The following is a 12,907-nucleotide window of genomic DNA, read 5'->3' as shown; positions in this document are numbered from 1 at the left end:
AGGGACTTTCCCTCCTTTCGTTTTTAAAGCACTACGACAAATCTGTTGTGACTTAGTGTTGGGGTACGCTGGTGTTTCGCTCTCGGTGACCTAAATTCAACCTCTGACTTTGGTCTCTCGGTTGTTGCTTCAGAAACTCTGTGATTGCTGTAAACTTGCTGGGTAGTTTTATAAGTATTGAATATTTTTTTTTAATGCAATGAATCTATAAATCTTGATTACATTTACCGAATGTTTTCTAATTCTGCACACAAGTGCCACGTATAAGCAATGGATAGTTTCCTGGTGTCTAATTTACAGTTTTTGCTCCAAAACAGGCCAATAATAAAAAGATCTAATAGAATAGTGCCATTAGAGACGCAGATCAAAATAAATGGGACTTGTGCAGTATAAGAGCGGGATAATAGCTTCTCGATTAGATCTCTTGAGTTAGAGAAGACAAACTAAGAATTTAGAAGTGAGAGGCAATTTGTTTTTTTATTTTTTTGGATTCTTGAGCTGCTGCAGTCTTTTCCGGTGTTATTTGAGAAAACATTTTGTCAGCACCACCCATACCAGAGTTGCCAGAACAAGCCGCAACATGTTTTCCGCCACCAAACACATTATGCAGTTAATATATGGGGAGGTTTCGCAAAAGCACCACATGATTCAGTACTAGGTATTCTGTGGTTTTATAGTCGGCTGCATTTGCACGGTCGTACTTTCGATTTGTACGTTGCCTTCTTTCCATTCCTATTAGATTTGATATTTGCTTATCACAGTCAGATACAATCTTTTCTTTTGCTTCACTACAAAGGTGTTGCAACAAAAAAACCACTAAATTATGCGTTGTTGACAGACATAGCAGTACCTGCCATCAACGCGACAAGTCAAAAATTAAGGCAGCTTAATTTTCCCCCCATTAGGAGACTCAACTACACATCATGTGTGGCTGTTTTTTCCACACCTGGCTGCCCAGATTATTGCTTCGGAATGTCTTCAAATGACATTTCTCTGATGTTATCAAGCCCTGTGTTAATGTCAGTGTAGCAGTTCCTCCGTGTCACTGGAAAGCCATGTTTTATCTCCAGACCTTCATAAAGCACCAATCTGAGACGGACAGAATAATGACCGAAGTCCAGAATGTTCTTTTTTTTTTTATTGTGTTTTTTTTCTCTCTCTCTCTCTCTCTCTCTCTCTCTCTCTCTCTCTCTCTAAATTGCCTCTTTCTGATCGTGTACCTGGCACGAGTTTTAAGAAGTCTGCAGGGACTTAGACATGGAAGCAGAGGGCGGTCCTCTGTAATGCACTGAAGCTTGACTCAGTCTGTATAACAATTGGCACAATTTAAAAACTCTGCCGAGGATGCTGTAAAATCCAACCCTTTAGGGGTCCCTGAAGCGCTGTTAAGACGCTGCTGGAGGGAACGGAGCAGTAATCCTGCTCATACAGCTGTTAAGAGTGCAGTGTTGTGCCGGTGCGAAGCTCGCCAATTCCCACACATGCAGGTTGAACCGGGCCTTAATTTGAACCGAGCTTGTGCATCGGAGGCCAAAGCTCAGATGAAATCCCATGTGCTCGGCAAGAGAATCACATCTCTTAATGTATATGACAACTAAAAGTTAATTAACATGGTGAAACACTTCCCATTTCATGATAAACCGTAGTTCAAATCAGCATTTCAATATGAAAACCGTTTGAGAGCCGCGTTGTAAAATAACTCAACAATGAGTGCTGCTCGGCATCGACCAGAGTCGGCAACAGTTGCCCAGATGGAGGCACAGTGTGCAACATGGCCTTGTTTTGGGTCATTGGATACATAGCAGAAGGCAGAGCTTTTGGACATTTATTTTGTGTGGACCAAGTCTGATGTGTGGTGATATTTGTATTTTTTAATGAGTGCCGAGGCATTGTAGTAGGTTACCTGTCTGCAGATCCAGATGACACATGGCAAGAATAGAAGCCCCATGCCTGTGGTGAAATGTCCCAATTACACGAGGCGAGCGACATGCCAGTACAAGACTCAAGCTGAAGTCTGTCCATAAGTAAAACAATCAATCTATATTTTTATTGCTCCTGCTAAACGGTGACATTTTAATGTTTTGTCAGACATACACATCTGCTCCTGTCTTGTCTGTGCATGTAGACGGTGCTTTTAAAAATAAGAAAACTATTTGCATTCGAGTTGAAATCTGCGGTAGCACGGAAGCAAACCTGTAGCTGCAAGTTTGCTGGTTGAAATCCCACTGCCGACGGGTCGCGACCGAGGGTCAGGAAGGGCATCGGGTGTAGGAGCCTTTGCCAAATTCATCTTGCGGATCACGTGATCTGCTGTAGCAACTCTGAAAGATAGCAGTCTCAAACAGAAAGTATTCTCTGGGTTTTAATTTTAGACGATACAGAATGTGTGCTGATAATAACGTTCATTTCTGTTGGATATTGTGCAACAAGTGCTTCTTATTCTTTTTCTGGTCATTTTTCATTTAAAAAAAAAAAACCAAAGGAGCATTTTACTATATGAAAATATAATTAGCTGTGATAATTAAAGTTACAATATTTATGATCTAGATTTTATTTTTTACCTTTAAACCAGTCACATCACACGTGGGATGAACTCTTCAGCAGTAAATGTGCTGCTGTGATAGTCGGCCACGCGATTCCTCTGCCGGTAAAGCTGGAACAGACCGTGTGGATTATCAAGCTCCAGCATGTTTTTCTGCCCTGACGCCGCCTCCTTCTGCCTTTTCTCCTGCCTCAGGTTGATGAGGACGTTGCTCTGGACCAAGCGGTGAAGTTCTGCCAGATCCAGTTGGCTACGTCCGCCCAAAGACAGGTAAAGATGTGGACGTCGGCGTGTTCGCCTCAATCTCTTTGATAGTATCTCCCTTCTGCTGCAGCAGCTCACAGTGAAGTCAGTATTTATATCGACACTACACTACTTGTCTATTCCATCCGAGTCCAACTCGATTCCAAACACCCTGTTCTTGTATAATCAGACTGGACTTGCAAAGTGAAATACTGATCATTACAGGCTTTATTCTCCAGTTTATGACAACAGGATGTGGGCGGGATTTTAGTGACTTAAATTAGACCGTTTTCAAGACTAAAGGAAAAATGCTGCCATGAAATTAGCATTATGCTTTTGATTATAGTAAGAAAACATTCAACCAGGCATGTAATTTCTGATAAACCACAAGCATTTTGACACAAAAAAACCCCGACACAGTCTGGATTAATTACAGGGCTTTAACAGCTAAAATCATCCCGACTTGTCCCGATTCTGTTCGGCTCAAAAGAACCAAAGCACATCATGTAAGCTCTGTTGTAAATTATGATAAACATTCAGCATCTGTAGTAAAGTGTTGTTTATCGGATGATGACTAACTTGGTGATTCCTCGACTTGAAGTGGAACCTGCTCCAGTCTGCCAGCTCTAAATATAGCACAGAGCGTGGTGTGGATGTTCCCCGTTGTCCGTCCAGCCTCAAATCTGCAGCTGCCAAACTTCTCGTCATATTGAGCTCTGCCTATCGTTTGTGTGCATGAGCAAACTGCACGCGATGAAGTGACGAGAACTTCTGAATTCATGAATTGAGTACATTATCAAAACTTGTAACCCTCTCTCACACACACACACACACACACACACACACACACACACACACACACACACACACACACACACACTCGCACACACACTCGCTTCCCTCCTCCTGCCCACACAGTCATCAAGGGTCTTTCTTCCCACATCCCGTTGTCACGGTGACGTTCTCTGTGCCTCGGGATCATGACGAGAAGTTGTGAAGCAAACTGGGTGTATTGTGATCGTCGTGTGTCGTTTGTAAACTAAAACAAATTAATGCAGTGACGAAACATGGCTGCAAACCACATTTCTCACATTTGTAAAAAAAAACAACTACAATCTCAATAATCTCATTGAGCTGAAACAGTAGCCGTGTTAAATAGTCACCTTTTTTTCTCATTCTGATTGAATTCTCCGATTAAGTGATCAGATTTTCACATTTACATGAACACTGAATAAAGTGAGGAGATTGCTGTGTGATTTGATATGCGTCACAAAAATCATCTGAATCGATCGGTGGACAATCCCACAATGCTTTGCACTATGATGCTGGCCTTGTTGCTTGCACCCATGATCCCTCATCCGGCTCCACCCGGAAGCCCACCGCCATTGAAGACGGATTTGTAAAGGTCGACTAATCGTTCTTGTAGTTCCCGTTTGCTTCTCTTTTATAAAGGCAACAGCAGCAAAGAGACTGGCTCCTTGTTTGGAGTCTGATCAGGAAGAGAAAGCTCCCAACAGTGGGAAGCAATCCAACGTACAGGTTATATTACTCTGGTTGGATCTTAAAGAAACTCCATCACCTTCTCTGATCATAAGTTCAATCGCCAGTCCAATCACTTCAAATAGTTCAAATGATATTAATCTGATCCAAATTGACTTGGATCGTTTATATTTCATGTAACTACAGCTGCTGTTGTTGTATTAGTCTGGTAAGAAGACCCCTGCAGACTGGGAACGCCCCTTAAAAGCTGCAGTTGTTATGAGTTATATCTTTACATGCTGCTTCTGATACGTCAGCTTTGACAACAAAATGTTTACTTGCTGAGGAATATTTCCCAACATGCAAACAGGTGCCAGGATAAATAGATCTGCTGGTAATATTCACTTCACTTCTCAGTGGCCATAAGGGTTTGGCTGATTACATGTCAAAATACAAATGATTTCAATTTTAATATTTCCTGTTATTTTTTTATTTCATTTTCTCTATCATCACAAGTATAAAGTCTTAACTCAACCCATTTGATCCTTTCGACAAGTAAGAATTGTTGCATTTGTATTTGTCAGCTATATATATATATATATATCATTGATTTGTTTGTTCTTGTGATAATTGGCCTGCATGTGGTACTTAGTGCTCTTATATGTTCACAATCTATAAGCGATGTGGGGCGAATACACAGAAGCTGGTGTTGTGGTGCTTTCAAACTGCAGCTAATGTGTAATTAATGTGTCCGCGGCTCATGGGATGTTTTTTGTTGCTCTTGTATGTGGCGGTAAAGTGAGAACTCAGCTCAAGCCCTCGGCTCAAGCCCCCACAAGAGTGGAGGGAGACGTGCTCTTATAGTGCTGAGCTGGAAAATCAGCCCCGTTGTGCTGCTTGCTTTGTTTTCTTTCCTGTTTGTTGCCACATTATGAGAAAAATGCACCGTCAATGAGAATATCAGGAATGTTCCTACTTTACAATTTAGAATCTCCACTTTAATCGCTGGTTTTTCAGTGGACTTTGAGGATTATTTAAGCTTTAATTATCAAGCAATTTGAGCCCAAGCAGCTCCAGTATCGGTGTCTTTTGTGCAGGCGTTTTAATTAAATTTAGTCATCCTGTTTTTCAGCCGCGCTTGAAAGATGACCAAACCTCTACACCCACCTCTGCCTCTGCAAGCCTCTAGATGACATTAAGGGCTGCTCTAATCTGCTTCCAAGCTCAATCTGGATAACTGCAAACAATCATTTGTTTCGTATTGTTGGACTTCTGTTCAGTCGACACCTAAAATGCACCGCAACCCTCATACACACACACACACGCACACACACCGGCGCAGTACTGTGTGCTGTAATCTTCTCAGGTACAGTGTTGTACGTGCGTACAGTCCAGCTGACTTGTTGGCGTCTTTGCTGGCGACGTTTAATTCATGAGATGTGACTCACCAGAGCTCGGCGCGGCCGTGCGCCCCTGCGTTAGGCTTGGAGATCCTTCGCTGTCTAAGGTTTTTTTGGAAGGCTACTCTGTTTGTTTGATTTGCTCGTGCTCTGCTGCATGAATCCCGTGGGGAGCCTCATCACACGCAGCTGTGATTCCGAGCACAATTTGACTTTGACTGCCGGCAGACAGCCTGAGAAAAACGGTACTATTGCCAAATTATCTTGTACTTACACGCTGCATCTGTTAGAGCGGGCTTCGCGATGATGGAGTGTATTGTGGACTCTTTATGTTGTCCTGGGCTTATTAAAATCGTACATTTGAAAAGTATATTGCATTAGGTCGACGCACCAGAACCAAAAGTCACATATCTTCTACCAGGCCTGCATAATTATGTCAGTGTAGCACAGTTTAGCCTCGTATGCAATAACTCAATTAAAGTTTGTGGAGCACTTCTAATGAACGGAAATCACAACGGTGATGAGCAAAATAATGAAAAGACAACAGTTTGGCCTTGACTTTTAGTGTAGGCTGACCTGGGTTGTAGCAGATGGAGTGTCTGCTGTGAAGAAAAGAAAAAAAACTTGTCTGCAGTGCAAGTTGATGGAGTGAATCCAAAAAATGCATTAAAACATCTTTTATTTGATTAATATTGACATTAATATAGTAAAATTGACAAAACAAAAAAAAGAATAAAATTCAATATAATTAAGGATGAAAGAGCAGGAAAGGTAATCTGATATTTTAAGGCTAAAATGAAAATATATGGAGACTAAAAATAAATATTAAACTTTTTATTTGATTTGAGTTGGAAAAAACCCCAAAAAACGACAAGTCGTCCTTCTCTAACTTATGTTTCATTTCATCCACAAGACGGGAGTGCCTCCATCTAATTTTTTTAGTTTTTTTACAAAGAGTAGTTTTCATCCTACTTTTCATCCAAATGAAAGTGAAAACTAGAGACGGTGTATTCATTTCTTTAACTGGGCTCCTCCGTGTTGCCATGGCAGCGGCTGTGGGAGCAGGGCGGCTGTTGTCACAGGTTGTTTGTGCAGCTCTTGTGTTTCTAAGTGGTCCTCAAAAGGACACCCAGGAAGAGTGGCTCAGAGGGATGTAGTGTGTTGGAGAGCCAGGTCTGCCTCACCGGCGCCCAGCACTCGGTCCAGCAGGCGGGTATTGTGAGTCTCCGGACCCCCCCGGAGGGACGCCACCGCAGCTCTCTGAAGGATATCATTACTGCTTACGTGACTGGCTGGTAATCTTGATGTGGGCTGTTAGAAAAGTGCAGTGCTGCCGACTGTTGCTCCGGCGTTGAGTCTCGGCCCGGTCGCCCCTCCTCGTGACGGCCGCTCTTCTCCTTCTGTCTCCCAAACAGTCCGCAGGCGATGCCCCGACCACCCCGAAGTACACCAAGGAGCACCGAGACATCTTCTTCCCCGCCTCCCTGCCGACGCCGGTGCTGCTCAGCCACTCCGCCTGCCACCCGCTGCCCGCTCAGGACGGCCAAGCCAAAGCGCTGTACGAGCCGCTGAGCAAACTGCCCCGACCTCCGACCTCAGGCTTCCAGGATCAGCCGCCACAGCGGAGAGCGGCCGGCCACTCGGCTGCGGCCATGGCCTTCCTGCCACACACAGGTACACACAGCTCCCCGTCACACCTTGACTCAGCACACAGTTCTGATCACACAGTTTCCGGTGCTGAAAGCTGCGTTACAAAGTCCCCGCTGCTGAGGTGGAGTTTTTACAGTCGCCAGTGGAGTTCCTGAAGCTCCTCGTGTGCTTCGGTGCCTGTGCCCAGCAGGGGGCGCCTGTGGCCTTCCACAGATCTGTTACATAACAGCTGATGCTGGCCTGGTTCTGTTTTGCCTTTTGGGTTTTGTCAGTCCCTTAACAAGAGTTTTAGAAAACGGTGTTCTCCAGATTGTGACTGCTTTTCTGCTGACATGGGCTTCTGGTTTGTTTTGTTGTTTTTGGCATAACCATTGCTGATGATAACATATTCAGTTTATGTCATGTTTAATTCCTAAATATGCGGCTGAGTGTTTTCATCTATGATCGCCCTGGTGATTTAAATCTAATCAAGTAGGAATAAGAAATGACGCCTCAGACCGCGACTGTAAATGTCCAATCTACATATATGTCTTGTTGCATTTTCCTCAAATTATAAATTGGATTAATTAAATTGAATTAACTTCTTCTCATTAGTTGTACTCATTTTCATTAAGCACCCAAGGCCATTTAGTAAAACATCCTCTTGTTGTGGGTGAAGTCACTTTCTCTTCTGTCTGATAATGACTCGTTAAGAGGGGCTATTTAATTCACATGGCTTGAGTGTTTCTCGAAAACTTCACCTCAGTTTAACTGTTTTAATCTCTTGTTATGTCTTTGCTGGAAACGGTTGTAACTTTTAAAGTGTAAAAGGAAAAAAACTATCTAACTGCAGCTTTGTAAACAAGTAAAAGTCAGCATTTCCTACCGGGAGCGGTGACATGTTCATTTCTTTAAAAGCTGAAACATGAAGTATTATCAGCAAACACTGCTGTTAACAGCCGCGCTCAGGCAGGACAGTTAATCTCCTTACAGGACTCATGAACGCAAGAAGCGACTCTATTTTAAACTTTAGGTTCTCTTCATGTTTCCGTTAGGATTTGAACCCGATCAAACCCAAAACCCATCGGGAATTATCACCATGCCATCAGTTGAGTTTCCAGCATCTGTGATTTAAATAAATATTTATGGAAGAATAGGTTGAATAACATTGTCAAGTAATTTATCATGAACCCAAACATTAAAAGGAAAAGAGACATAATTTATTTATTATTTTAAATCCTTAATTCAAAACCATCAATATTCACCAAGCTGGATTCCAGTATAGAATTCTATTTCATCGCCTGTAACAATTTCATTTGAACTATGACCAACGTCATATGGACAGCAAGAGACACCGCCTGGCCTCCGTCACATCGCTGCCTCCATCACACCGCTGCCTCCATCATCTCGCTGCCTCCATCACACCGCTGCCTCCATCACCTCGCTGCCTCCATCACACTGCTGCCTCCATCACATTGCTGCCTCCATCACATCGCTGCCTCCATCACACCGCTGCCTCCATCACATCGCTGCCTCCATCACATCGCTGCCTCCATCACACCGCTGCCTCCATCACATCGCTGCCTCCATCACATCGCTGCCTCCATCACACCGCTGCCTCCATCACCTCACTGCCTCCATCACACTGCTGCCTCATCACATTGCTGCCTCCATCACCTCGCTGCCTCCATCACACTGCTGCCTCCATCACCTCGCTGCCTCCATCACACTGCTGCCTCATCACATTGCTGCCTCCATCACCTCGCTGCCTCCATCACCTCGCTGCCTCCATCACATTGCTGCCTCCATCACATCGCTGCCTCCATCACACCGCTGCCTCCATCACCTCGCTGCCTCATCACATTGCTGCCTCCATCACCTCGCTGCCTCCATCACCTCGCTGCCTCCATCACACTGCTGCCTCCATCACACTGCTGCCTCCATCACATTGCTGCCTCCATCACCTCGCTGCCTCCATCACCTCGCTGCCTCCATCACCTCGCTGCCTCCATCACACCGCTGCCTCCATCACATTGCTGCCTCCATCACCTCGCTGCCTCCATCACCTCGCTGCCTCCATCACACCGCTGCCTCCATCACATTGCTGCCTCCATCACCTCGCTGCCTCCATCACATTGCTGCCTCCATCACATTGCTGCCTCCATCACCTCGCTGCCTCCATCACCTCGCTGCCTCCATCACCTCGCTGCCTCCATCACCTCGCTGCCTCCAGTCGTACTGAAGCTGTTTCCATCCAGCTGCTGCTTGTTATCAGATTGTACGGATCTCTTACAGATTCCTGGAGTTGGACCACCTTTTAGTGTGGAAACATGCAAAACTATGTTCTCACACACACACACACACACACACACACACACACACACACACACACACACACACACACACACACACACACACACACACACACACACACACACACACACACACACACACACTCACACAGAGACACACACAGGCAGCCCTGCACATCTATTATGTAACGGTTTCCTAGGCAACGCTATGAGAGAAGTCTGAAAGCATATTGGATCATTTTGTGTTTATATTTGTGCCTGTGGAAGCTGCTGGGGGGATTTTCTCCGCTCATACACTTACTGCAAATACCTCTAATGAACAACGCTCCAATAAAGTCACATTTCCAAGAGCTTTATATTTGTTTTAACTTTTTGTTTCTTTACTTGAACAGGCACCTGATGATTTAGATAAAATTCTATGAGGACATCTTGATTATAGGAAGGGGGGGAAAAACAGAATTGGTTTCAGCAGAGATGTAGAATATCTCAGTTTGATGATTGTGGATTTATTTGAGCTGGCAATGATGGAAGTCCATCCCTCGGTCTCTGCTCAGCTATTCTTGGATATATTAGGTTATCATGAACACACAAAGCATCACGAACATTCAGTTTGTGGGATAATCAACCAAAATGTGTTTTTCTGGGCCCACAGAGGAGCGGGAGGAGCCTTCTGAGGGGCTGTTGTACCGACAGCAGGAGTCACACCTTTGTCAACAGATGAAACTTGCCACGGTTTCCCAGGGGCAAGAATCAGCAGCTTCCTGGTTCCAGGAAGAAACGGCCACATGTAGCGGCACTCAGCCTTGTCCAGGTCAGAGCCGCCAATTAAAAGGGTCAAAACTGGAACGAGTGAAACTGAAGTTGGGATGGACGCGTGCTAAAGCATCTTTAAGTGTGTTTGTGTGCCTTCAGTAGCTGCGGATATTTGATAATCTGCGTTTTCCTCCCGTCCTTCAGACCAGCAACACGCCAGCAACGAGCAGTCCAAGTTTTCCGACCCCAGCCGGATCCGTTCCCGAGTCCCGCCCAACATGCCAAAGCTTTTCATCCCTTCCACAGTCACCAAGTTCCCACCAGAAATCACAGTGACGCCCCCGACGCCCACTCTCCTCTCCCCCAAAGGCAGCATCTCAGAGGAAACCAAACAAAGACTTAAGGTATGCTCCCTGCAACTGAATGTAAAAGCCACAACTGTGCATACAGCCCTGTACCAGCAGCCCTTCCAGTCTAACGTTCAACAGTGCCCCCTGCTGTCTGCTCCCGTACAGAACGTCATCCTGTCCTCCCAGTCTGCAGCCACAGTCAAGAAGGACACCCTGAGCCAGCCGGCGCTGGAGGTGCAGGAGACGTCCAGTCAGGAGTCGTCGCTGGAGAGCGAGGAGTCGGACGAGGAGGACGACTACATGGACATCTGAGCCTCTGAGACCGAACCCCAGTGTCCCCCCCCCCCCCCCCCCCCCCCTTGTGTCTTAAAAGAAACAAACAAACGGGAATGGTTCACACCACTACAGCCGTCTCTGTTGATGCCATCGCTTCCTCACGTGCATTAGAAAACAAGCACCCCCCCCCAGCTGATGGGACGCAGTATTTTCATTGGCTGTGCTACGGTTTGACAGACCGTCCTGTGGCTTCAGTCTCACCGCATGTCCGCTATGTGCCATTCATGCATATCACTCATCAGCTCGCCGTGCCCCCCTGCATCCAGCTGGACCCTGGACCCGGCATCCGGAGGGACTCTCCAGCCTTCAAAGCCGGCCAGTCCCACGTTTATGCATCTTTTCTATGTTGTGTGCTAACCGTCTGTCAGCGCCGCGGCCAAATGCTGGAGAAGCCGCTGATCTGAGGTGCCTCCGCCTGGACCCACCGCGCAGCAGCATGTCCTCCTCTTTAATAGTTTACTTTTGGCATGAGACTTTCCTCTCTATTCCAGCGCACACAAAGGAGACTCACAAGGACAATCGGCTGCGTCCGAGGTTGGTGGGTTTCATGGGCCACACAGCCTCTAAACCTGTAGCAGATTGGAAATGTTTACACTTAACGTTCCGGGTGTTTTTTTGGGTTTTTTCTCCAGTTTGCACTTAACTTTGTGCTATTTTTGTACGTGTGGTAATTCTTGTAAAAAAAAAAAAATCAATCAATCTTTCATGTGCATTTGTAGCTAAAGAAGAACCAGGAGAGACGTTCTGTCACCAGCACTGATCCGAATGATGTGGAGGGGAGGGGAAAAAAGGTTTCAGTTATTGGGAATTAGTTTTTGTACATATCACAATCCAAATATCTTTGTGATGGTTCCAGACGCGAGCTGGAGAGGTTGTGTGCATGACGGTTTAAAGTATTAAGTTGACGGTCACTTTAAATGTGTGCTGATGAAGACTCTCATACGGATGCCTTTTCATTAAAGTCATTATGGGGGAAATTGTCACAAATTTAGCTCAACTCAGAGGAAGACGACCGAATGTTTTTTACAGATTGTTTTCTATAAATAGAAAGATTGTTGCTGTCTAAAAATGATTTTTCTTTTTTTTTTTTTAAAACACAATAATTGTAAACGATCACCCTTGATGAAAGATACTGTTTTGTATTTTCTTTTTTGCTTTTTGTTCCAGTGTAAGATACTTTTCTATTGTTCTGCTGAGCTTCTGGGAATGTACCGCAGCTGACAAGGTGACCTGGTTCAAGGCTTTAGCGCGGCCGGCGGCGTCCCCCCCGGCGGCGTCCCCCCCGGCGGCGTCCCCCCCGGCGGCGTCCCCCCGGCGCAGGCTGCTGGAGTGAAACTTCTCTATGTCTGGACTGAACGCATTATAGATGTCAAACCAAAAATATATTTGAGAAACAAGTTGCTGCTTCTCTTTTCATTGCTTTCTCATTACTAAAATTGTCTTGTACACATCTCTTGCCTCAACTCCGCATTGTGCCTCCAGCATCATTCAAACGGACCGGTAAAGTTATTTATACAAAATCAGACCTCGCCGTGAACACGTGAACAACCCGGATGTTCCACTTGACCGTATTTCTCTTTATTGTTTAAATATTAGAGGTCAGGGGTGTCGCACATTTCTGTTCAGGGGCCACATACAGCCCAGGTTACATTCTGAAATAGTGCCATAATAACTTTTCAATTTAAACTTTAAGAGTTTTTTCTTGGTTGTGGCGCAGAGCATACGTGAGGAAAATGTCAAGATTTAAAAAAAACAATTACTACTCAAAATTACCATAATCTCAACATAAAGCCAATTTTAATAAAAAATACAGTGACGTGTCCAAAAAAAACACCTTCTCTTAGAGCTGTTGCATTATGCATG

At 45.0% G+C, this 12,907-nt stretch overlaps 1 protein-coding gene across 1 annotated transcript in view; it reads left to right on the top strand.

The window, feature by feature from the left end:
- cabin1 (calcineurin binding protein 1) overlaps window positions 1–12,439 on the top strand; it is a 38,424-nt gene extending 25,985 nt beyond the window's left edge. The window contains exons 35-39 of the mRNA XM_080466904.1: window positions 2,738–2,812; window positions 7,080–7,338; window positions 10,258–10,416; window positions 10,563–10,762; window positions 10,874–12,439. Of these exons, the coding sequence (XP_080323030.1) occupies window positions 2,738–2,812; window positions 7,080–7,338; window positions 10,258–10,416; window positions 10,563–10,762; window positions 10,874–11,020 (840 nt within the window). The 3' untranslated portion in view covers window positions 11,021–12,439. The remainder of the gene's footprint in view (window positions 1–2,737; window positions 2,813–7,079; window positions 7,339–10,257; window positions 10,417–10,562; window positions 10,763–10,873) is intronic.
- Window positions 12,440–12,907: the final 468 nt, after the last annotated feature.

This window comes from Lipophrys pholis (genome assembly GCF_963383615.2).
Source record: "Lipophrys pholis genome assembly, chromosome: 7".
Lineage (NCBI taxonomy): Eukaryota > Metazoa > Chordata > Actinopteri > Blenniiformes > Blenniidae > Lipophrys > Lipophrys pholis.
The sequence above is the reverse complement of the archived record's forward strand: the minus strand, read 5'-3'. Positions and strand labels throughout refer to the sequence as shown.